The following is a 25,833-nucleotide window of genomic DNA, read 5'->3' as shown; positions in this document are numbered from 1 at the left end:
CGGTGCACGGGCAGCTCCTGCCTCGCGGGCAGGAGAGGTGGGAAGGAGAGCAGAGAGGGAGTTTTCCCCAAGAATAATGGGGTTCCCCCCTTTCTCTTTCACGCTCTCTCTCTCTCTCTCTCATCTGTGTCTCTCAAATATGTTGTCTTGGCCTATCTGGTTGCTTATTCAAGGTTCGAGTTTCAGAGTCTTGGGAGAAATTCAAGTTCTCTTCCCCTCTCCCTTCCTCTCCCTTTTCCTTTTTTTTAATAGAGAATATTTTAACCGAATAATAATTCCACTGAATAAGCTCAGTCTATAATCAATAAAACAGAAACCAGGCTAGAGCGCGTAGTGGTTGACGTGCGGATCCGGCTTCTTGGGGAAGACTTGGGTTTTGGCACCGAGTGGGCGGTTTAAGCCAAAGGAGGAAGGAGGATGAGATTCCCCAAGGACAGAGCGTAGGGAGGAGAGAGACGAGGAACGATGTCTTGGAACCACCGTCCTCTCTGTGATTTCGAAAGATCCCCTCAGGGACGGGGATGGACTGCAGAGGGGACAAGAGGCAGGGAACGTGGTCAGGAGCTGAGGGTACGGGAGGCGGGAGGAAGGAAGACCGCGTGTGTGTGGGGCCAGAGTGAAGGAGAAAGGGGACCCGCGGCTGCGACCTGGAGCGGCTGCGGGCCTGGGCCCCTCCCTGCCAGGCAGGGGTGAGGGGGAACCTTAAACAGGTGCAGCGTTTCAGAGAGGGAAGAGGAAGACGTGAAGAAGGGGCAGGAAGCACAAGCAGAGAGGAGCTCTTTGATTACTGAGTTTCCTTTGCAAATGGGGCAACATTGGGCAACAGCTCTGTTGGTTCAGAGCCATTGCTCCCCTGTGCTCTGGCCGCCCCCTCGGCTTCCTCTTAATCCCCCCGCGGACACTACGCCCTCCGAGGATTTCAGGTCTCTCTTCAAGAGGGTCAACCAGGTGGCCGAGCTTCTACAGTCTTTTCCCAAATGGATTTTTCTGGAGGTTAATACTCTCTGGAGAAAGAGTTTGAGTTAGGTGACCCACAGTGGTCACATGTCTGTAGCCGAATCAAAAGAGCCGTGTGGTCCAAGGGCAGCCTCGTGAGGGGAGGGAGGAGTGGGAAGGGGAGGAGGGATCTGCTCCGTGGATCTAGGAAAGGGGAGCCCCTTTCTCTCTCTCTCTGTCCTTCCTGTCACTTTCAACGCGAACACGCAGGAGGTTGCGGGGTGCCCGGGAGAGAACCCTGGGGCTAGCGCTCTCTGTCACCTGCCTGCTCTGTGACCGCGGAGGAATGTGATTTCAGTAATAACACACACAAAATGCCACAGCTGACATGCATGCGCCTCCTGCAGGGACCCGAGCTGTGCGAGTTTTACTTCTGGTTTCAGCTGAACAAGACCAGAGGGAGGAAAAAGGAGGATGGACTTAGAGCTGGGAGGGAGAGGGAGGGAGGGAGCTCCTAGGCTGTCAAGGACCCCTCTGGAGACCCCACAGGCCTTGCCTGAATACTAAGCCACTGAGAAGACAGCATCTCCGGCCTTGAAAGAGGGCGCCTTAGGGTTGGGGGTTCTGGCCCTGGCCTCCGCGGTTCTCCCAGCTCATTGCTGGCATTTTCCTGGTGCCCTTTCTCCTTGTCTTTGGGAGCCGATGTGGGCTGCAGGGGAAAGAGGCCTTTCAGTATAAGCAGGTCCTAGCATCTCTGCAGGTGAGTGCTGGGGGCAGCTTTTCGCATTCACTCCCTGCCGCTGCCCTCACAGCCACACACCTCGGGCCACCAGACAGGCAGGTGCCGTGCAGGATGGGACTGGGGCCCCCCTCCCTGTGCTTTATCACATTGATGAGGTCTCAGGTTCTGCTCAGCGATGATGAGCCGGCTCCTCCTCCCCAAGGCCAGGGTTAGGGGCAGAATGTCTGACCTGCTGGGAGGTCTCTGCAGGGCACAGACTGGGGACAAGGAAAGATGGGTGTAGCCACCACCCCGCAACACGCTATGCTGGGACTCAGTGCTTCAGCCACTCCTATGGGCCAGCTTTTCCTCCTACGGGAGGATGAGAAGCGTGCCATCAATTAGAATGGTGACCAAAGGATTTTTTTTGGGGAGGGGAGGGTCTTGGCCTTTCAGCTCACCTCTCTCCACACGCACCCCATCAACCAGCCCTCAGAGAGCCTCTCCCCTGGGCCAGGCTTTGAGCTGGGCCTGAGGATCTGGAGATGGGTCGGCCCCCTGGAGCTCAGTGTCACGGGGTGGGGCTCGGAGGCGTGTCAGTGATTACAGTGACTGTGATAGAAGGCAGCTTGGCCAGGGTCAGAGAAGGCCCCAGTGGAGGGGGATCCCCAACAACCGGGAGGGCATGAGGAAGAGACAGAATGAGAGACAGAGAAAGGAGAGAGAGAGAGAGAGAGAGACAGACAGACAGACAGACAGACAGACAGACATGGCGAGTGGAAGGGGCAGGGGTTAGGGACAGAGATGTGGGGAAGGGGCCGGACAGCAGGCCTGGGTAAGATGAAACGGTCTAGAAAATGTGGGCAGCTGGGGGCAGCCACGGAGGGGCTTGTGGGAAAACTGGTGGCCACAGTCTCTGTGTCTGTGGCGCGGCTTTCCCTCTGCCGTCAAAGCTCCCTGCAGCACCTCGGTCAGCAGACTTACTCACGGATGGGGACACGGTCCCTCCTGCTGGACTAAGTGCCCCAGAGGCCACTTCTTGCTGCTCCTGGGGCCCCTGTGCCTACTGAGCCCCACACAGTGGGGCTCGTGAGTGTGAGCAAATATGGACGAGAGCTTGTCTGCACTGAGCACTGTGCCAGCATCTCAAACACCAGGTTTTAACTCCACTCCCTTCCTCAGGTGGGTATTATTTGTGTCCCTTTTTTACATATGGGGAAACTGAGGCTTAGACAGGTCGAAAGACTGGCCTAGGTTCAAGTGGCTGCTTAGGGTGGAGCAGGTTCAAACCCAGGTAGGTATTCAACCCCATCTCCTGTGCTTCTAACCCTATCTCCCCTGTGCCCTCCAGCCTACCAGGCTGTCCGGAGAAGACTTAAATGGGGGGCGGGGGAGGGGAGTCCATCTGGAGCACAGCCCAGGGGGCTGGGCACTCCTGCCTGGAGGAGCAGGGTAGGAGGATCACCAGCCTCCTTCAGGGACACAGAGGGAGATGGTGGCTCCTCACCCCTCTGAGCACCCCGCTTGAGCTCCTTCTAGTCAAAGCCCCCCGACCCTCCCCTGGAGAGTGCAGGCAGCAGACATGGAGGCTTCCAGCTCCGGAAGTCATGGCCATCACACTGGCTGAGCTGCAGATGCCGAAGGCTGCAGAGCAGACCTCTCCCTACCAGAAGCCAGCCCCCAGGGAAAGGCAGCAAAAGGAGGTCTGGAAGCTTCCGCCTGGGGGTTTCCCTGGACAGGGACCTCATTCCTTCTGGGAAGAAATTTGCATGGCTGGGCCCTGCGCCAGCCACCGCCACTCTGCGGGCCGACCTTGGCTGGCACCTTCCCGGAAGTCTCCCTGGGCCTGGCCTGTGCACGCTTCTCTCAGTGGATGTGGCGATTAGGTGCCTATGGAGGTCAGATTTCTGCCAGGGACGTGGGCGCCACCCCGGCCAGGAGAACTGACCTCCTGCAACTGGGAGAACCTGGAACGTTTCTGCTGCCCCTTGGACTGGTGGGGACAGGGTGTGGGGTCACTCAGCGGGTCTGTGGAGTGCGTCTGGCACTGTGATGAGAGGGTCCTGATTATGGGGGGAGGGGCAGGGAGGAGGAGGAGGAGAGGGAGGCGGAAGAGAGACGTCTGAGGAGATAGAAGCTCTTTGTCTCTGCGGGTTCTTTGTACGTTGGGCAACATTTGGCAACAAGATGCATTAGTTAATAAAGCCGCCGTTTTCCTGCCTCCCCTCTGTCCTTCAGCCCCCTCCTGAAGGCACCACCCACAGACCCACTCAAAGATTCCCCCCGCCTCCCCAGGACATTTGGCTCCATGCAAGGGGACTAAGGCAGGGTCAATGTGAAGGTCTCGCTCCGAAGTCATGGCCATCATTCTGGCGGAGGAGCAGGGAGCCCTCCGCCCACCTCTTGCTCACTCTCTGCTCTCTCTCCACGGTGATCAGGATAGATACTCATAAGGGATCACCAGATAGAGGGCAGGGGTCGCTGGCAGATTTCCAGCTGTGTCACTGGGGACAATTGGCTTTGTCTGAGTCCCCTCGTCACTTTGTGGTGCTTCCGTGAGGACTCAAGCTGCGGCTGACGTGTGGATGCGGCTGGACAGTGCCGGGTCCATGGCGGAGGGTCAGTGCTTGCTGAGATCAAGAGCGGAGGAGACTCCTGGCCTCGGTGTGCACCCCGAGCTCCCTGGAGGGTCCTGTGGAAGAGCCCGGGCTGCGGGCTCATGGGGGGCTCAGGGCTTTGTCTCTGCGTCTCACTCACTGTGTGACCACAGGCGACCCTAGGTTTACCTGTTTTTTAGAGCAGAAACAGTGATTTTATTAACTCACGGAACCGTCATTATAGTCACATGAGATGAGGTCACTGACAGGTCTGTTTGGAGTTAAAAGTGCCATCCAAATGCTGTGAATTATTACCTGGTCTCATTCCTGGGACGGCATCCCCCAAACCCCATGCCACACTAACATGGGCACTGAATGCCGACGATGACAAACACAGGCAGTTTACGGTGTGCCGTAAACCGGTTCTCTGGGAGGGAAAAGTGCCCGGATGTACAGCTTTGCTCATTTCCATGGTGTAAATACTTCCACCACGACTGATTTCGAGCTCCCAATGCTTTGAGAACCTACCACAAAATCCTTAATATTTACCAAACGGGTCTGTACCCAGCCAGCAACCAACCTCGCACCGCTGGCAAGGGCAGGAACCAGGCCCGGACTCTCCCGTCGGCCGGGCTAGAGACCCAGCGTGAGTGCCCATCTAGAGAACTCTCCTCCCTTACTCCACCTGGAGCCAGCTCCGCCCAGATCCCACGCTTCCTTTTCGAAACCCCTCTCGGGTTTGGAAGCCAGAGGACTCCATAGAGGGCACAGTGTGGTGGGCTTTACTGCTCATAGGTGGGGAGGGCTCAGCTTGGGCCCGTCCGTGACCGACAAAGGGTCACGGTGTGGATTTCGGGGGTGGAGAGGGAGTGAGGGAAGAGAGGTGGCCTCCCTCACCCACCTGTTAAGCACCAGCTGCTGCTGCGATATGGTGGTTTGCACCGCAGCCACCTTCTGCGTACTCCTTACGGTCACGCCATGCTACCGTCTCAGCGTTTGGAAACTTGTACCTTCGGGAAGATCCCGTGCAGGCTGCCCCATAGATGGAGGTTGAATTAGCGGGAAATGAATGACTCCACGCGCACAGGCTCTGAGCAGCCCGGCATGGCCAGCCCTGGGCCTCGCCGTTTTTCAGACTAGACAAGCAGGATCCCTTGCCCGCCTCCTGTCCTTCCTCCTTCTCACTCACTCGTTCATCCAACCAATATTGATCATCAAGTGCCCATCACACGTGCAGGGCCAGCTGGATTGGGGAGGACTCTGAGGCTCTTTGTCTGGTGGGTTTGGTGGAAAGCGGTAGAAATATGAGAGAAGGTCCTAGAGGGAGCGGATGAGCTGCATTTCAGATGCACTGAATAGATGCCTACGGGAATCTCAAAAGGACCTGTCCAGCGCGCAGACAGACACCTGGTGTGGAGCTTGGGAGAGAGGAGGTGACTTTGTTTATCTTTCCAATAAGACTTCCGGGCCAGAAAGCCCTGAGTGACCTTTTGTGGTCTCTCATATTCAGGTACTTGGTCACTGGTCACTGAGGCTGTTTCTTCTACCTGACTACTCTCCCCGTAGAAACCCTACCCCTCCCGCCAGGTACTAAGGTCAAAGGCTCTTTTTCAGACTCTTCTGGAGCCCTCATGATAGGAACTGGCTGGTCTTTCCTCCGCTAGTTCCCACTCTCCTTGTTTAGGCTGCTTTGCCTTTTCCCAGGTGGCCCGTGTGACAGAGGCGTGTGGCTGTGCCCCCAATCTCCCAGGCTCCATTGTGCCATGAGCTCCTGAGGGCAAGGACGGACCCTTTGCCCTCACCGGTTCTGGCATGAATGAATGAATAAATTGATATTGATAACAGATCAGTTGAACTTCATTTGGCTTCTGGGCAGACATACTCCTGCACCAGCTTCCTTTGCAGATGGCCTTGGAGGACTTTTCAGCGAGTGTCCAGCTGAACACATCCCTGGCTGGGGGCGGGTCATCCCCTGCAAACACAGCAGAAAAACAGCCTGCCCTGTTGCTGACCTCAGTCCTGCCTCCAGGGCACCCCTTAATCTCAGCCTCTTGGCTGTGGCCCCAGGCACTCTGTGTTCCTGCCAAAGCTGCCCCAGACATCAGAGGGTCTAGAAGCCTCTGACTTTCCAACCCATCCTTTCCCTAATTTGCACTCAGAGATAGAGACACAGCTTGTGACGTTTCTTAATTCGTTTATAATCATGGAGAGGCAAAGCTGAGCTACTAATCTAACCGCAGAGATGCTTCGGCACTCCTGAGAATTAGTCAATTTTACATTTCTTCACTATTTTTGAAAGAGCTTATTGCAATTATTGATGAAAGCAACTTTTAATGTTACGATACTATGTTTCCAAACAACGAGAGACTCTGGATCTGTCGCCCAAAACCCAACTGGGGATTTCAGCCCTGAACCCCGGACCCCAATCTGTGTCTCGGCCAGATCCCCATCCAGGGTGGGGACTCCATGGCCTCCTTGAGAGCCTTAGAGACTCGGGCGGGGTCTGCCTCTCCATGCGGTGCCCACCCTCACCAGTGCGGCATCCCTGGGTGCTGCTGATCTGCTCCGGGAAGGGCAGGGTCAAGGGCAGGGTCAAGGCCAGCTTCTCCGGACAAGCAGATTTCAGGCTCACACGCTGGCCAGAATGAGCTGATGAGAGGGGGTGTCGAGGTGGTCTGAGATCCCTCCAGCTCTTAGCGCTAACACCTTCCCTCAGAGTCTCTGGGAGCTAAGTTCGCAGTGATACACACAAGGTGGCCCGCCCTCGCTGAGGCCCCCGGTGTGTCCCACTGCATGCATGGCACCGCATTCCATGTGACACCCCCAGAGATGGACGTTTAGTTTGCTTCCAGTCCATTCATAACCACGCAGTGCTGCCCTGGGCACCGTTGTATGGAGGCTATTGCACGTCACAGGAGTGTATTTTACAAGATGTATTCTTAGAAGCAGAATTCTAACTTTAGGATTCAAAAACAGCTTCCAAAAACGGGGAAGGAGCCGGTCAACTCAAGCATAGAGGACAAAATGTGACACATTAAAATGAGCTTCCCATTGCCCACCTCATTCTTCCGTAAAACAAAACAAAACAGAAACAAGGGGTAGGATATCCTTCTCTTCAGCAGACGAGGGGACAGGGGGACAGCCACTGGGCACTGGGTGGTGGTTCTTCCCCCAGAGGCCTCTGGCTCTGTTTCTTAGGAAGCTGGATTGTGGTCTCGGTGGGGCTGGGAGGACCCTAGGGCGGCTCAGGTCAGACTCCGGGCAGCCTCTGTTATCTTTCCAGCTGGCCACGCTGCTGCCGACCTCAGGCTGGGCAGTGGGTCCCCTTTAGACCTCAGGCTGGCTGCCGAGCCAAGATGGAGGCGGAGCCCCCTGCCCTAGTCGCCTCCCAGGTGCTTCAGACACCGTCTGCTAAAGGAAAGTTCGGTGTCGCAGTCCAGATGATGCACAAATATTCACCTTAGGACTTCTGCTCTGTGTCCCACCTCTAGGAGGCACTGAGACCAGAGGGAAGACTGGACCCAACGGCTGCAATGCCCCAGGGGCTTGCAGGGTGATGGGAGAGAAAGGGTGGCCCCACGGGAGCGCCAGCGCAGACCAGGGAGGTGGCTGTGGGCTGAGCTTCTTCTCTCCTGGTGCCAAGCCTGGCCCAGGCACCTTTCCTTCCCGGCCCAGCTCTGTCCCCTCCCCCACCACCCCAGGGCTCTTCAGCCTCCAGGAACTAAGTGGGGGGAGGGCGCAGGGGGCCCTATTGGGCCACAGGGCGGGGCCAACCCCATGAGGTTACCAAGGGGATAAAGGGGTGCGAAGCAGGCGCAGGTAGCAGAGCCTTGGTTTGCTGGAGTCTCCTCAGGACCCCAGATATGAAGCTCATCTTCTCTGCCCTGCTGTCCCTCTGGGTCCTCGGTGAGTGCGGGTGCCTGGGGGCGTGCCCCCACCGGGCCTCCTGGTCCCTGCGCCCCTGCGGGCGGGGGCGGGGGGCCGTGGTCGATGCGCCCTGCGGGGTGGGGGCCCCCTTTCCTGTCACTGCGTGTCCCTCCATGTGGGTGTGCCGGTCCCTGCCCCCTGCAGGGTTGACACACAGTGCCTGCAGCCCCGGAGGCACCAGGGCTTGGGGCCGGATCCTGCCTACCAGCCTGGGGAGAAGCTGGAGCACCTGCTCCTCTAAGCCGGTGGCTGAAAGCCTAGAGCTGTGTCGGTTCCCCAGACCTCGTCCCCTTTTGTCCTACCCATAGCGGTTTACATGGGAGCAAAACGAGACCCAAGATGCACCGCAGACCTGGAGTTCAGCTCCCAGCTCCTGCAAGGGCCGTGTAGAGCTCCTGCAGAGCCTTTCGGAGCCTTAGTTTCTTCATTTAAAAGAGGGTCCAGTCTACGGCCATGCCACCCTGAACACGCCGGATCCCGGCTGATCTCGGAAGCTAAGCAGGGTTGAGCCTGGTTAGTACTTGGATGGGAGACCACCTAGGAAGACCAGGTGCTGTAGGCTAAAAAATAAAAAAAAAAATAAGGGATTGTAAGCTGACAAGGTCCTTGCAATCTGTGAGGTCAACCAAGGGCTGCCTCGCCTAAAAATATATATAATAAAAAATAAAAGAGGGGCCAAACATCTACAGGGACTAAACAATCATTAGCTCTGTACTCAAGTACCGGGAGTGATTCCTGGGGTGCTTGGAGGGTGCTCACCAGCGACGGCATCGGCGACGTCTGTGTGTGAGCGCAGGGTTTCCGCGGTGGGAGCCGGCGTCTGAGGCCGCCGCGGAGAGGGCTGTGAAGGGCCCCGGCGCCCAGGCAGCGTGCGTGGGGGTCAGAGTGGAAGCCGCCTCCCCTGCCCCCACAGGTCCAACCAGGCCAGTCACAGCAGCTCTGCCGCCTCCCGTCTTAGGACATCTGCTCTGGGCTGGGAGCTTCCTGGATGGAAGCGGGTGGTTAGAGAGCAGCGGTGCTCCCCACACCTAGGGAGCACATGCCGCCCCTGACCCTGCCTTGTGGTCCCCTTCTCCAAATTCCTCTCTTTCCTAAAGCACGACTGGGCCTGGCCAGGACTGACTGCTCAGGACCAGCCTCCTTTCTGCTTTCTGACACGTGGCCCGCTGGGCCCACAGCACAGGGTTGGGGCCCCCCGGGAGAGGCGGAGGGGCAGGAAGCTTTGCTGTCTTATAGGCGGTCACGGACCTCGGTCTAAGATTCTGGCTCAGAGTTGCACTGCTGGGTTCTGTTTTCACTTGAATCTTTGATTTTCTCGGCCCCACAGACATTTTCAGTGTAAACCCTGCAGCCAATGGGATGGTGGCCAGCATCCCAAAGTGTCCCCGAAACCCTCATCCTACCCTGAGGAAGGAGTAGCAGCTGCCTAGGGGGTTCCTACGCTGCTCCTCTTGGGAGTTCTGGTTGGCAGAGGTTGGGCGAGGCCGGGGCGCTCCATGTCTGCACAGAATGAATCTGAGGACGTGTACCTTCAGGAAGATTCCATCCAGGCCCAGGTGGGAAGCATCTGAGTGGCCGTCACGGTTCAGGTGCCAGGTTGGGGATATAAGAGCGACCAGACCCAGACCGGCTTCAGGGAGCATTTGCTCTCGAGAGGGGGGGGCACATACCTTTGGAGCGAGAAGGGATGAACAGAGTGCTGGATCTGCACCCCGCCCCTGGCGTTTGGGGGCTGGGGACTGTGCATCTCGGAAGACTCCGGTGGTCCTTTGGTGTCCTGGGTCAGCCCTGCCCAGGGGAGGAAACAAGCTCTGCCACGGTTCCCCCTTTCCTGCCACTGCTCACGCCCTCCACCCAGCTTGAGATCTGGTCTTCCATTTTCCTCTCTCCCTTCGCCCCCAGGTCCCATCCCAGCCCCGAGCTCGGTTCCTCCAGCAACGCCCCATCCCTGCTCCCTTCTCCATTCCCGCTGCTTCTCAGTCTGACTCCCAGCTCTCAGTCCACCCTCCCCCGCTACCCCGCGCAGAGCTGATTTCTACTCTCTGTGAGTCACAGCGTCAAAGACTTTCACGATCTGATCCCCAAACCTTTACCAGCCTCATTTCCACTGCAGCGGTCTCTAACTCAGCCAACCCTAAAAAGGCAGGCTAGCCCGGTGGTGGTGGGGGGGTTGTATCTGACTGCCTTGGTTCAGGTCTTTGATCCAACGCTTATTAGTTGTGAGACCTCAGGCAAGTCACGTCACTGGTTACGACCACAACTTCTCACTGGTTACGACCACAACTTCCTCACCTGAGGATAGTTGGCAGAGTTCACAATAAATCGAGGCTGGGAGGGTCAGTGGAGAGAGAATCAGTGAAGCGCTGAGTAAAGCACCTGGCCTAGAATGTGCTTTTTGCAACATTAGCTGTGCACACGGGCACATTGTTCCCGCCTTCTGGGACGTCCAGCACCCGCCCCACCCCTCCCAACTACTGGCCAAGGGCCCGAAGGCCTCACTCCTGGTTCCGTCTTTATTCCCTTCTAAAGCGTTATTCACACTTAGCTTCCTCTTTTGTTTTTCTTGGCTTTTTGCTTCTCCAGATGAGAGGCGAGATCTGGTCCTGTCTGCTTACATGTGCCTGTGTGACACATAGTGCTGTGTATACAGAGGACATCCAGTAAATGCTACTGGGTCGCAAATGGCTGAATCTGATTGGGTTGATTTTCACCAAAGGACAGTTCCACGAAGTAGTCCCAGGATAAGTTACATGCCCCGGGGTTTCCTTGGGACAGTAGCTGGCGGAGGAGGCGAATGGCAGCATACCCCTGAGTCCTGGGGCCACAGGTCTCCCCCCGACACCCCTCTGTGTGCCTCAAATACCGTGGTGGGTCTGACTGTGCAGGGCGTGGCTCAGGGGTAGAAGTGGCAGCTGGCCGAATGTTCTACCCGGAAGCACAAAGGGGAAGGGGGCTTTTGTGACCAAGTGTTTTTGCTTTTTGTTTTTAACAGCTTTACTGGGGTGTATTTTACATCTCACAAAACTCCCCTGTTTCAGGTGTACAAACTCAATGATTCTTAGTAACTTTACCCAGTGGTGCAACCATCTCTGCAAATCAGATTTAGAATATTTTCATTCCCCGCCCCCCCCAAATGATTCCTTATGTCCATTTTTAATATAGTTAATCCTCATTCTCACCCCAGCGTCAGGCGACCACGAATCTACTTTCTGTTTCTGTAAATGTGCCTTTTATGGACGTTTCGTGTGAGTAGAATCATAGAATAATATGTGGGGTCTTGTGTGTGGCTTTTTTTTCACGTGGCATAAACGAGGCTCATTCATCTTGTCGTGCATATCAGTAGTTCCTTTTTATTGCCAAATACTATCACGTTGTATAGACATAACACGTTTCGTCTAGCCATTCACCGGTTGTCGGTTGGTCATTCAGATTCTTTCCTCTTTTTGGCTGTTCTGAATTATATCGCTATGAATATCCATGCGGGAGTCTATATGTGGACACATATTTTTATTTCTTTAGGGTCTATTTTTAGAAATGGACTTGCTGGGTCACTTGCTGACTCTGCGTTGAACATTTTGGAAAACCGCCAACCTGTTTCCCAAAGTGGTTCCAGCGTTTTACATTCTCAGCAATACATGAGGGTCCCTGTGTATCCACATCTTCACCAACATTCGTCATCCTCTGCTTTGGATATTATAACTGTTCCAGTGGGTGTGAAATAACAATCATCTCGTTGTGCTTTTAATTTACATCTCCCTAATGACTAATGATGTTGAGCATCTTTTCATGTGCTTGTTAGCCAGTCAAGTATCTTCTTTGGAGAGATGTCTGTACGTAACTTTTGCCCATTTTTTAATTGGGTCGTTTGTCTTCCTGTTATTGAGTTGTCAGAGTTCTTTATAAATGTTTTCTCCCAGATTGTTGCTCATGTTTTAATTTTAACTGTCTTTTGAAACACAAACGTTTTGAATTTTGATAAGTTCAATTAATCCTTATTTTTTATTTATGGACTATGCTTTTGGTGTCATAGATAATTAATCTTTGCCTAACCTAATGTTGAGAAGTTTTTCTTTTGTGTTTTCTGCTCAAAGTTTACATGTTATTTCTCTTACAGTAAATTTTGTGATCCACTTAGAGTTAATTTTTGTGCATGGGGTGAGGTAGGGCTCTAAGTTTATTTTTTCGTGTGTGGATATCTAATTGTGCTAGTGCCATTTGTTAAACTACCCTTTCTACCAACTGTCTTAGCATCTTTGCCAAAAATCAATTGACCGTAAATGTAAGAATTTACTTCTGGACTCTCAATTCTGTTTCATTGATCTATATGTCTATCTTTATGCTAATACCAAACTGTTGTGATAACGGTAACTTTATAGTATGCTTTGAAATTAGAAGTAAAATTCCTTCAGCTTTGTTCTTTTTCAAAATTGTTTATGGCTATTCTATATAAATTATATAAAAATAAGTTATAAATCACAAAATTATTTTGACTATTTTATGTAAATTTATTTATTTATTCTATATGAAGTTTAGAACCTGCTTATCAACTTCTGCAAAAAAAAAAAAAAAGCCTGCTGGAATTTTGATAGACATTGAATGGTTTCTCTATATCAATTTAGGGAGAATTATCATCTTAACAATATTGAGTCTTGTAAAGCATGAACATAAATGTCTCTCCATTTATTTAGAGCTTTAATTTCCTTCAGCAAAGTTTGCAATTTTTAGTGTACAAACCTTACATTTTTTGTTAAATATTTTTCTTAGTATCATTCTCTTTGATGTTCTTATGAATAGAATTGTACTTTAATTTCATTTTTGGATCATGCAATGCTCATATGCAAAAAAAGAATTGATTTTTGTATATCAATCTCGTATCCCGTGACCTCATACTTGCTTATTAGTTCTAATAGCATTTTGTGGACTCCGTCGGATTTTCCACGTAGAGGAGCATGTCGTCTGCAAATAAAGACCGTCTTACTTCTTCCTTTCCAGTCTGAATGTCTTTTATCTATTTATTTTCCTTGCCTTATTGCTGTGGCAAGGATCTCCAGTACTAACTTGAATAGGAGACGTGAGAGGGGCACCCTTGCATTATTCCTGATCTTAGGGTGAGAGTGCCCGATCTTTCACCATTTTAATGTGATGTTCACTGTAGGTTTTTCATAGATGCCCTTTACTAGGCATCCATATGGTTTTCAAGAGCTGTGAGCAAATTTAGTTCAGCCTCCTCCCTAATTACATAGATTCCAGCAACAAAGGCAGGCTTGGCAAGAGAACCAGTCTTTCCGTTACAGGAATGAATGGCAGTAGCTCAGGTGCACTGACCCATCTGGTACACCACTTACTGCAGCTACTGGCAAGGAGTCAGGTGCATTTTCCTTAGTTCCTTTGGCGTCCCCTGTGGAGATGCTTATAGACAATCTAGAGGCAACTGGATTCTAGGCTGGACTTTGCCGCTACTCAACAGTTAGTTGCTCAGCCTCCTCGAGAGCCAGTTTCCACATCGGGAGCAATAATTCTTCTCCTGCCCACCTCCCAGGTTCAAGTGGGACGAGGCAGGTAGAAGAACCCCATAAACGAATGCATGGGATCCTCATCATTTTTCTAGGAGTGGAAAGTGTGTCAATCACAGGAAGAAAACCCCGAGGCTCTGATTGTCTCCTCTAACTTACTAAGAACAGTGGCCCTCTGGCCAGGACAGAGTGCTTACTAGGCCAGCAAGACACCTGCACCTGAGGAGAGTGGCCTGACTTTGCCACAGAATGGGTAGGGAAGGGGGGCGGAGGGGAGCAGAGAGAATGGAGGAGTCTGGGAAAGTCCGTCGGAGGGTGAGGCAGTCTCTGCCACGGGCAGTGCTTAAACCCTTACTCCTTTGCCTTTCTCCCAGGACTGTGTCTGGCCGCCTCCAAGAGAGGCCTTCGATGGTGCAACGTATCCAAAGCAGAGGCAGCAAAATGCAGCAAACTCCGACGGAATTTGAAAAAAGTGAATGGCCCCCTTATCTCCTGCTCAAGGAAAGCCTCCCACAAGGACTGTATCCAGGCCATCGCGGTAAGTCGGCGCCATGTGTTGGGTGGGACCACGCTGAATGGAGGGGAAGGGAAGGAATGGAGCAAAATAGAACATGTGCTGTCCCCTCGACTCCCGGCTTTTATTCCCGGGGGGCCTGTCAGGGGACAGCAGTCCTCTCTTGTAGGACACAAGGCTATTTAGAAAGAAGTGAAGAGACCATAATTTGTTGATAACAGCTATGTAATAATGACACTTCAGCGGTCATATAGGATGAACTTGTAACACTGACAAAAGCCAAGATTACTTCTGGAAGATCATTTCCTCTAAACCCTGAGAGAAATAAACTCAGCCGGTTATCGTCCCCGTGTCACATTGCGGGGGAGGGCCTGCCAGGGCACTGGGCATGGGGAAGATGTTTTCAGAGAGAGAAAAAAGGGAATCGTGACTTGTGGATGATTTCAGATTCCTTTTGTTTTTTGAGACAAAAAGATCTACTGAAATAATTTTGACTTATTCACTCAACAGACGTGTTCTCTGTGTCATGGTGCGTGTACTTGACTCTGGCAAAGAGCGCGTCATCTGTATAAAAGTTTCCAATAAGACCTAGGGTTACCGAAACAGTATTGAGGGGAAAAATCTAGTTTGAGCGATGTTTTAGGGTATTATTTTACAATCATGGCCTGTGGACATCATTTCCTGCTGGTTTAAAATGCAGATTCTTCAGCCCTATTCTGCCCTATTCAACGTGAATATCTGTGAATGAGTTCTGAAAATCTACCTTTTAACCAGCGTCCCATTTGAAACCAGTTCTATATACCATACATCAAAATAAAGTTGAGGTAGATTAAATAGTTAAAAAGAAAATGGATATTATTGAAAAACTAGAGGAGATATTAATTAGCAGAACCACAGCAGAAAGAGAAATCTCTTAGTTTGTAGCAGCAATGAGTTAAATCATTCAGTAAACTGACAGATTTAAAAATATAAATGATTTAATTCATAGCCAGTAAAAACATTTAAACAAAAATTTTAGAAAGCCCCAGAGTAAATATGCGCCAGCTCTGACAAGTGATTCTTATTTTCATTCTGCAAAAAAACTAATTCAAATGGGCAAGAAATGCAGGATCACATGAGAAAAATGATATAAACAGAGTATTCATAATAGGGAATTCATAATCGATAAAAATATTTATGAAATGTTCCTCTTAATAATCAGACAAATGCGAATCTAAGCAATTCGTTAGCATTTGCGTTTTCTAAAGTAATAACACTTAATAAAATGAAAGCTTATCCTGCTGGTGATTCTATAGTGAAACTTACGCTCAGGGTCAGTGGCATTCTAAATTGGCATTACAAATTTTCTGGTGACAGCAGCCAATAAATAAACATAATTATTGTCTGGGTGATTTCACAGATGCCTATCCCGTGACAACAGGTCATCAGAAGGGAAAAAAGCGATGAGGACAAAGCTATCCGTGAAAACGTAGTTTTCACGGCAAAAAGTCAGAAATAACCCAATTGCTAAACATTTGGGGGAATTATTTAATATATTATGGAACAACAACATTATAATAAAATACTGTGAAGTCAGTAAAATCAATAAGGACTCTGTAGAAGAAAATATGTACAATTTTAGATGAATAAAGCAGCCCACAAAATATCATCTTTACCAGATTGCAAATACAAGAAATATGTAAGCATGTGAGCAGTAATATACCAAAGAAGATGAACATGGTTAATTATGATAACTTTAATTATGATAATTAAGATACCTTAATAGTTATATTTTCTATCCAATAAAAAAGAACTTGGAAGAAATAAATATAGAGCGAAAACAGGGAAGAAAGCCTCCAGGACAAACGACTTTAAATATAAATGACTGTGAAGAGTTTGACCAACAGAGGGAGGCCATGTGCCAAGCTCAGGAGGTAAAGCAGTTGGATTGGTGCTTGTTGTCCCAAAAGAGGGCCCTGTGGCCTGTGCCACCTCTCATAGGATGTGCGTGAACGTGATCAAACGCTGACTCTTCTGCAGATCTTTGCAGCCATGGAGCCTCATGACGTGTGATAGCCACTCTCCTGGGTTAGGGCGGGCTTTCCCCTGAAGCTGGTCTGGCCTCTTTGCTTTCAGGAAAACAAGGCAGATGCTGTGGCCCTTGATAGCAGATTGCTGTTTGAGGCGGTCACGGACCCCTACAATCTGCGACCTGTAGCAGCAGAGTTCTACGGAACTGAAGAGAGTGAGTTCTCCCTGAGAACCCAGTGCTGGGGTGGCCGAGGCCTTGACCCTGACCTCTACGGAGTCAGAGCGGATGAGTCGCAGAGGTGGGGTCTCTTGCAGGGGATGGAGTCACTGGGCTCTTTGGGCCAGAGGCTGATCCACTGGGTGAGGACACTGTATGCTCCCTGGGCAATCAGGCACAAGGGTCCCTGTCCTACGACGGGCTTTGTCAAGGTGGGCTGTTTTTCTCCCTTGGGTCCAGGCCAAGAGCTTTCAATTCTCTCTGTCCCTTTGTTGAGCCAGAAACCCACTTTTATGCTGTGGCCGTGGTGAAGAGGGACAGCTCCTTGCTGCTGAACCAAGTGAAAGGCGTGAAGTCCTGCCACTCGGCCTTCAACAGCTCTGTTGGGTGGGACATCCCTATCGGCACGCTCCGTCCGCTCCTGAACTGGGCAGGGCCATCTGAGCCCCTTCAGAAAGGTGACATGGCTGGGGGATTGTGGATGATCTCAAGCAGGGGTCTCTACTCCAGTTCATACCTAGCCAGCCACCTCGGGACCACACAGTCACATGCGGGGTGACTCCAAGGTGGGGGTGAGGTTGACTGGCTTGACATGCCTTGGCGGGGTTCGCTGCACGGGCTGCCCTTGGGAGCTGGGGGCTGAGTCTGCTCTCGGCCAAGGTGTGTCTCTGAGCTCCCGACCTCACAACAGAGGCGACACGTCTGGCAGGGTGGAGGGAGGGATGCCTGTGGGAGAGTGCACACTGGGAGGTGTGACCGGCCGTGGCCCGGGCTGGCTCACACTCTGTGGCCCATTTTTCTGTCTTCAACAGCTGTGGCCGAATTCTTCTCTGCCAGTTGTGTTCCCTGCGCGGATGGAACACAGTACCCCAACCTGTGTCAGCTGTGTTCGGGGACAGGGGAAAATAAATGTGCCTGCTCCTCCAACGAACCGTACTTTGGCGACTCCGGTGCCATCAAGTGAGCGAGACAGTCTTCTTCTCCCCGGTGGCCTGAGCACTATATGTCTTCAGGCCCAGAGACCTTTTCTCTGGCTCCAAATAGAGCTCAGCCTGCTAGTAGGGGTCACAGAGGAGGTCCAGTCCTCTCACCGCTGTGTGAATAGAGAAACTAAGTCCAAAGAGGTGACGACTTTGCCCACGGCGTGTTCCCTGCAGCCCCCTGGGTCACACCAGCCTGAGGCGCAGTCACCTCGGTAGTGGCCCCCTCAGTCACCCCCAGAGAACCCTGAATCTGGTTTTGCCCCTGTGTTGTCCTGGGTTCCACCTGCTGATTCTGTCCCCTCCCTAACCACAGAAGGACTGAAGGAGTCTTATCATGAGACAACCAGTCCCAGGCTCCCTGCTGGGTAAGATGGCGGAGTGTCCAGGCTGATTCAGGTCTGCCCTACCTGGACCTCCCCTCCGAGATGGGGGACAGTGAGCCCTGCCCGACCAGCCCCTGTACCCTCTCTGTCCCCATGCTAAGGCCGACTCTGCTCCTCTTCTCCCCATCTGCTCCTGGGCTCAGGCGTTTTTGCAGAGGGAGGCTTCCCCACTTCTCTGCCAGCCAGGCCACATTTGCCCGCTCAGTCCTGGGAGAAAGAACTTCATAGCCAAGGATACTGAGTCTTTGTCCCCTGGTGTAAAGGCTTCAAAACTCTCTTTTACATAGAAAGACAAAGTTTTGCCCTCTCAGCCCTTAAAGTGAAAGGTTGGGGCCCCTGGCCAACACCTGAGCCCTTCCTCCGCAGAATCTACCTGGAGGTTGATGCTGCCACCTTCCCAGTTAGGGTGTCCCAAAGCCTCAGAGCCCTGCCCTCCAAGGAACAGATGCCCAGAGGAGACAAGCCCCCGGGGCCCTGCCCACAGCGGGGCATGAGGAAGCAACTGGGGAGGGCCAAGCCATGCTGACCTTCCTGGCACCTTCTCATTTCACAGGTGTCTGAAGGACGGGGCTGGAGAGGTGGCTTTTGTCGCGAGCACAGTGTTTGGTAAGAGCAGGGCGAAGAGCTACGGGGGCTGCCTCCTTTTATCATAATTCTGAATATTGAGCTAATTAGATTCCTCAGTCCTTGGCACGCTATTATCAAGTTTCCCTACAGGGCACAGTTCTCATTTTATATAATTTCGTCGGTTACATGACCAGTTGCCTTTAAAGCTTCCTCATCCGCTGCTTTTCTCCCCTGCCCCTCACAGACAGCATGCCAGGTCCCTGCCGTGTGCCCTCTGACACGTATTCGCCCTTGCAAAGTGTCCAGTGCTGGTTTAGTTCTGGGTTCAACCACGGCGCTGCCAGGGGTTTCCGCCCAGTGTTCTGTTGCAGAGGTTTCTCCGCGTCGTACGTCTCGTTAGGTGACGGTCCTAACTGCAGAGGAATGCTCCATAGGAGGCATCCACCGGATTTCACTTACCTATCACCCTCGTGACGAACCTGGTCATCTCGTCCTGGCCTTGGCCACAGACAGCTCCATGACCCCTGCCCTTATGTGCGTCCTCTCACTGTCCTGCTGGAGAATGCCCCTGAGGGACCACACACTGAAGCACAGTAGCCGGGGATGTACAGGCTGAACGCATTCCACCTGGGACCCCTGGGGACAGACCCACCACACTCACCCAGGACCTCCAGAGACGGGCCCACCACAGTCCACCTAGGGCTATTGGGTCACGCTCCGGAATTACGCTCCTGCTGGCACTCTGCAACTGTTCGCATTTCCCCACGACGTCAGTTTGGGGTATTTTTGACTTTACACACACACACACACACACACACACACACGTTTGTGTGTATATATATATATATATGTATATATATATATATACACACATATATATATATATTTGTCTAAATGATAACTGGAAAGCAATAGATATCTCATTGGTGGTTTAATTTGCATTTCTCTGACAGTTAGCGAGTTTGGTCATCTCAATATATCTGCTAGGAATTTGGGCTTCCCTTTTTGATTTCATAATCTTCGACTGCATTTCTATTATGTTTCATGCCTGTTTCTTCACGGTTTTGATTCAAAGACAGGCGTTCCTTCTACCTGGATATCAAGCCATTGCTGGTTCTAGACTTTATGAAGATTTTTTTCTCAGTTGAAAAAATCTATCAATAGCACCTCGTGTTGAACGGAAGTCTTCGATATTGATAGGGTCAAAACCATCTGATTTGTACTATTGGTTGTACTTTTGGGGTATTTTAAGATGCCTTCTTTGCTCTACTTCATAAAGATTTCCTACAATAAGATTTCACAACAGCCCCCCAACATATATTTATCTATACGTACTCTACCTAGGAAATTAGTTATGCATTGGGTTTCTATTTTCCCTTTATAGCAAGACCATTTTTCTTACAAAAACAACTCTAAATTAGACCACTTTTTCTCTACTGACATGGGAAGCCACTCTACATCAAGTTGTATATCCAGGGATCATTTTCTGAGCTATTTTGTTTTATTGGTGCATTTGTATTTTCTGTTTTTATTACCCTGGCTTGTACGGGGTCTTAATATCTGGGAGAGATAAATGGGGAGGCGGTTATCACCCTACACTTTGCTGGTCATTTTTAATTTTTTAAAACTAAAATGTTAGAATTATTTTGTTGAATTTCTGAGAACTTCATTCTTTAATTTTAATATAATTGTTTTGAATTTAAATAGGCCGATGAAAAATTCAATATTTATAGTGATAAATTGTCCAAGCCCTGATTATGATAAATCTCTTTAGTTTGATGACACCTCTTTTTATACCTTTCGATTTTATTTAATTTTATATTAGTTTCAGGTGTATAGCAGAGCCGTTAGACATTTACATAAGTTATGAAGTGATCCCCCCAATTACTCTAGTCCCCTCTTGGCATCGAACACAGTTATTACAATATTATTGACTATATTCCCTATGCTGTACTTCACATCCTCGTGACTCTTTCCCTAACGACCAATCTGTACTTCTTAATCCCTTCACCTTTTTTACCCAGCCCCCGCAACCCCCTTCTCATCTAGCAATCACCAGTTTGTTCTCTGTATCTATGAGTCTGTTTTCATTTTGTTTATTTTGTTCCTTAGATTTCACATATAAGTAAAATCATATGGTATTTGTCTCTGCCTGACTTATTTCACTTAGCATAATACCCTCTAGGTCATCTTCTATCCATGGCATTACGAATGATCAGATTTCATTTGTTTCTTTTTTTTTTTATGGCTGGGTAATATTCCATTGTATTTATGTACCACATCTTCTTTATCCATTCGTCTACTGATGAGCACTTAGGTTGCTTTCATATCTGGGCTATTGTAAATAGCGTTGCAGTGAGCGTAGGGGTGCATATATCTTTTCGAATGAGTTTTTAGTTTTCTTTAGATAAATACTCAGAAGTGCGATTGCTGAGTCATAAGGTAGTGCTATCCTTAGTTTTTTGAGGAACCTCCAAACTGTTTTCCATGATGACTGTACCAATTTGCAGTCCCACCAAGAGTGCACGAGGGTTCCGTTTTCTCCACATCTTCACCGTCACTTTTTATATCTTTGTTTTCTTTTTAGATCTTTGGGTAGAGCTTGAAAAATTTCTCTTTGTTGGTCTCATGCTTGCTTTTTTTTTTTTTGGTGAGGCTGATTACCATCTATTTAATGGTTTCAGTTGCTATTATAGTATATTATATTCTGTATTAGTTTCTATTTGTTTTTTTTGCTAATCCTCAAGATACCATTCGATTTTTGTAGTGTTACCCTGCTGAACTTTCTGGTTAATTTTAGGAGTTCTTTCTTGGTTTTGTTGGCATTTTTGATGTAGATGATTATAGCATCTTTTTAAAAATTTTATTATAGAATCTTTAAATAGAGTTTGTCTTTTTCCTTTCGGCGTTTGTATCTGCTATTACTTTTGCAAATTGCGTAATCCAGACTTGCTGGTATTGTGGTGACAGTGTGATAGCCAGCAGGCTTGCCTTGTTCCTGATTTTGAAGCGAATGTTTAAATTTTCTTCTTTTAGATGAAATGACTTTGCTGCAGACATTTTGATAAATGGCATTTATCAAGTTCAATAACTTTACCAAGTTCTCTATATTACTAGTTTCCTGAAACTAAAAAAAAAAAAAATCACAAATAGATATTGAACATATAAATGCTTTTTTCAGGTCCTATTAACACTGAGATGATCTCATGGTTTTCCTCCTTAATCCATTACATCATGAATAACTAGCTTTTTTTGATGTTTGACCACTCTTCTTAATGGGATAAACTGATAAACCATAATTATGATTGATCCGTTTTTAAAATACTTTGTTAGACTGAGTTAGCTAATACATTATTTGAGATTTTTACATTTATAAGTAAAATTGGGCCATGATTCTTTCCTCCTGTACTTCTTTCTCCGAGTTTGAGATCGAGTTTGTACGAATCTCATAAAATGACTTGATCAGGTTTCTGTCATCTGATATATTTCGAAGCCATTGACATATGATATAGATGAACAGTTCCAAATTGGGCTAAACTCACTCATATAAACAGTCTTTCCTCTTTTTTTGATACACCTAGTGTTGGAAGGTGACTCAACTGTATTTCCTTCCTTAAATTTTTTTTGTCATTTTTATTCCTTCTCGACATGTGGGTAAGGCAGCCCCCGCTGGCTGGCCCTGGGGTTGTTTTCATCATGTGACCCTTTACTAGGCTGAGTTGCCATTAAACCAGGAGGGGTCTGGCTCAGCCTTCTTGGCCTGCCAGCATCAGGACCGGTACGATCCAGTCAGAGCAATGCCAGCCTAGCCGCCAAGGTTTTTTGGGCACTGTCTTTACTTTTCTCAGTGTTCTGGAACAATCTACTGCCTTTCTCGCCCCCCGGTTTTGTCCACTGTGTAAGATGTCTCCTCTAGCTCGAATTCCATGGAGGGAGAGGAATTACAGTTCATGGTCACTGCCTGGGGTAGGCTCCTCTGGGCCCCACAACCCTCTTCTTCTTTTTTTTTCCCTAGAGACCCTGCAAGACAGGGCTGAAAGAGACCAGTATGAGCTGCTCTGCCTCGACAATACCCGGAAGCCAGTGGATGAATTCAAGGACTGCTACCTGGCTCAAGTCCCTTTTCACACCATTGTGGCCCGACGTGTGAATGGCAACGAGAATGAGATCTGGGAGTTTCTCAACCAGGCACAGGTATCCATAGCCACAGTCCTACCTGCTTGGGTTTGGTGCTGGGTGGTTCCTTCCTCCCGAAACAGTCCTTCGGAAGCCTCACTGCACAGGAGCTTATGAATTCAGTAGCCTGCTTGCCTAGGCTGGACTCTGGCCAGCAGAAACTAGAAAGCCCTTCTGACATTACCGACTGACAGCATCTCATGGGCGGGAGCGGAAATGGGAGGAATACGATGCGACACTCTCCGGACTCTAAGGTGTTTGGACACCAGCAATGCTCTAAAGCAGGAGTCCCCAGTCTCTGGGCCGCAGAACAGTACAGGGCCGTGGCCTGTTAGGAATCGGGCCGCATAGCAGGAGGTGAGTGGCAGAAGAGTGAGCGGGAGCTTCATCTGTATCTGCAGCCGCTCCCCAGCGCCAGCATCACCGCCTCAGCTCCACCTCAGATCATCAGGCATTAGACTCTCACAGGAGCACCGGTCCCTGGTGCCAAACAGGTTGGGGACCACTGCTCTAAAGAATAAGCCATAACCGAGCTATGTCACAGGGATGGCACGAGTCCCTTGCAGGGGGAAGTCTCCCTACCCTCAGAATCATCCCTAAGTTCCCCGTACTGTTTTTCGACATCGTGTTTTGTTCCTTTCTTATTTATTCCTGACATCATACATTCTATTTTTCCTTGATTAGGAGAATTTTGGAAATGGCAAGGATCCGATGTTCCAGCTCTTTGACTCCCCTTCTGAGGAGAAGGACCTGCTTTTCAAAGATGGCTCTAAAGGGTTTTTGAGGATCCCCCCGACGATGGATGCTGGGCTGTACCTCGGTTCCAACTACCTCAAAGCCGTCAGGGGCCTGAGAGAAAGTGAGTGAGGACAGGCTGGTGTGGGTGGTGGGCCATGGCTGAGTCCATCGGGGAGAGTACCGCACACCCCCTCGTGTAAGAGCAGGGGGCCCTGCTGGCTAAGGGTGCCCTCCCCATCTCCCTGCCACTGAAGGTCTTCACCGTGCAAGGTTTGATGCAGGTGCGAGTGTCTTCGGTTGACCGAGTCAGGGCCTTTCAACGTGTGGGCTGTCTCTAAACAAACATGCTGCCACCTGATTCGTGCTGCCGTGTGTCCCCATGGACAACAGGTTCCCCAGCCCCGACCGAAAAATCAGTTTGCCTCTTATGAAATGAGAAATATGAACATGAACCAAGAGAGCCAGGGCCCCTCCTGGGGTGATTCCCACGGCCTGGGGACACACCACCCTGTGCCCGGGCTCCCGTCTTGCCTGGGGATTCATTCCACACAGCGCCTGCTCTGCCTTGGCCCTTCCCCTACTGGAGGGCTTGGAGTGGAGTGCGGGTGAATCCAGGGGTTGCATTATAGTTACTAGTGGTGACTGCGAGCCTTATGGGAGGTCAGGGAGGGGAACAAGGTCCCTTATGCCGGCAGCTGCTAACCTATTTGGCACCAGGGACTGGTGCTCCTATGAGCATCTAATGCCTGATGATCTGAGGCGGAGCTGAGGCGGTGATGCTGGCATTTGGGAGCAGCTGCAAACAGAGATGAAGCTTTGCTCACTCATGGGCCCCTCAGCTCCTGCTGTGCCCCGGGTTCCTAACGGGCCACTGACCAGTACTGGTCTGCAGCCCCGCGGGGTAGGCCACCTCTTGGGGCCGCCACTGTTTCTGTGTCCTGGAGCTTTTACCCCGTGGAACCGAGGTGTTAGGCAAGTCATTATACTTAAGATTGGAGGGCGGATCAGAAGCCAGGAGAATGGAGAATGAGAAACAGCGGGGAAGGGGCTGGTTGCTGAGCCGAGGGGGTGAGGGGGCAGCAAGACTCTTACATCCGGGAGGGAGCTGCCGCGGGAGGGGCAAGCGGGAGGGGCGCTCGGCGTGGAGCCTGGGCCGGGAGGAGATCGGTGGCGCCGGGGCGTCCCTCGCGAGGCCCAGGGCCCCCGGTGATGGCCGTGTCCCTCTGGGCAGCGGCGGAGGAGGTGGAAAGCCTGCGTGCGCGGGTCCTCTGGTGCGCCGTGGGCCCCAAGGAGGAGAGCAAGTGCCAGCAGTGGAGCGCGCAGAGCGCCGGGAAAGTGACTTGTGCCACAGCCAACACCACGGAGGACTGCATCGCCCTCGTCCTGGTAGGGCGCCGCCCCCTGTGGGAGCCTGCGTCGCGTGGGGGCGGGACAGCGGGCCTCTGAGAAAAGCCCAGGTGCTGGGCATCTGCTTGGAAGTGACGGGGTGCTAAGACACAGCGCGGGGGCAGGGTGCGTGTGGGTTAGGCAGGGGCTGCCGGTAGGGTCTGCTTGGGGCCAGCGAGGGCACAGTGTGCAAATAGGAACAGCTTTCAGTTAAAAAAGCTGAAGCTGTTTATTGAAGGTCATCCAAGGACGAATAGATAGACATCTATTAAAAGTTGAATTCATAGTGAAAAACTGTCAAAAAATAAATCTCCAGACCCAGCTGGATCCACTTATAAATCCTGCCGTCTGTGGGATGATTCTTAGTTTCAATAATTCTCTACGGGGACTCACAGGACTCAGAAAAGCCACTAGTTTACTACTTTAATTCACCCTTAAATTCCTGCAGTTATTTCCACGTTGCCGTGCCCCATATGGGCATCCCTTTGATAGTCCAGTTCTCCATCGCCCATCTGCCTGACCATATGACCAAGCCATTTGCCACCACCCGTGAGCTGGTAAAACCCAAGCATCGGAGAGAACAGCACGCAGTTCAGCTCGCTGACTGGTTTTCCCTGCTTCAGTCAGAGTTTCCCCTTCACTCCGTGGGAATACAGCAGTCTTCCAAATGGGATTCTGTCCGTTTACTTTGGAACTGCCACCCATAAGCCATGCAGGTGTTTGTCCGTTAATAGCTGTTCACAGGGTAGTGCTCAGGTGACAGACAGTAGGTTCTAGCATCTCCCCAGGTGATTCCAAAGTCAGCTGTAGGGTGAATATGATGAGCGCCTCCTTGCTTTCCTCCAGGAGCACGTTACCATATCAACCATTTCCGTTTTGTTACGGATCTCTTCCGAACACTGCCTTCCCTACAATATTTCTCCACATCACCCAAGACGTGATGAGTAATTCAGGTTTCAAAATTATTTTACATCCGTCCGTCCGTCATGAGGGCAGTTTCATATAATGTCCGATAGCAGGCTAGTAATTCTTTCTTAAGTATCACGTGTCTTACCAGTGCACTGGGAAATTATCTGGTCGAAAATACTAGCGGTCATCTCTGGGTGGCACTCAGGCTTTTGTCATAAAACTCCAGTCTAGTCCACGTGGGGCTAAAAGGGAATTT

At 50.6% G+C, this 25,833-nt stretch overlaps 1 protein-coding gene, 1 long non-coding RNA gene and 1 other non-coding gene across 3 annotated transcripts in view; 2 read left to right on the top strand and 1 right to left on the bottom strand.

The window, feature by feature from the left end:
* The first annotated feature begins 7,761 nt into the window (after positions 1 to 7,761).
* Positions 7,762 to 25,833, top strand: part of LTF (lactotransferrin) — a 32,878-nt gene continuing 14,806 nt past the window's right edge. The window contains exons 1-9 of the mRNA XM_039837557.1: positions 7,762 to 8,160; positions 14,069 to 14,232; positions 16,324 to 16,432; positions 16,717 to 16,893; positions 17,248 to 17,395; positions 18,355 to 18,407; positions 22,384 to 22,562; positions 23,229 to 23,403; positions 24,514 to 24,668. Coding sequence (XP_039693491.1) covers positions 8,118 to 8,160; positions 14,069 to 14,232; positions 16,324 to 16,432; positions 16,717 to 16,893; positions 17,248 to 17,395; positions 18,355 to 18,407; positions 22,384 to 22,562; positions 23,229 to 23,403; positions 24,514 to 24,668 — 1,203 coding nt within the window. The 5' untranslated portion in view covers positions 7,762 to 8,117. The remainder of the gene's footprint in view (positions 8,161 to 14,068; positions 14,233 to 16,323; positions 16,433 to 16,716; positions 16,894 to 17,247; positions 17,396 to 18,354; positions 18,408 to 22,383; positions 22,563 to 23,228; positions 23,404 to 24,513; positions 24,669 to 25,833) is intronic.
* Positions 8,625 to 8,743, top strand: LOC120582597 (5S ribosomal RNA). Its single transcript, XR_005647595.1, has one exon. It is a non-coding gene; the product is annotated as a 5S ribosomal RNA (ribosomal RNA).
* LOC120582276 (uncharacterized) lies at positions 8,993 to 10,366 on the bottom strand. The gene is made up of 3 exons (XR_005647524.1): positions 10,275 to 10,366; positions 9,852 to 9,969; positions 8,993 to 9,165 (listed from the first exon to the last, which is right to left on the bottom strand). It is a non-coding gene; the product is annotated as an uncharacterized LOC120582276 (long non-coding RNA).

Source organism: Pteropus medius, unplaced genomic scaffold (assembly GCF_902729225.1).
Source record: "Pteropus medius unplaced genomic scaffold, Ma_sr-lr_union100, whole genome shotgun sequence".
NCBI lineage: Eukaryota > Metazoa > Chordata > Mammalia > Chiroptera > Pteropodidae > Pteropus > Pteropus medius.
The sequence above is the reverse complement of the archived record's forward strand: the minus strand, read 5'-3'. Positions and strand labels throughout refer to the sequence as shown.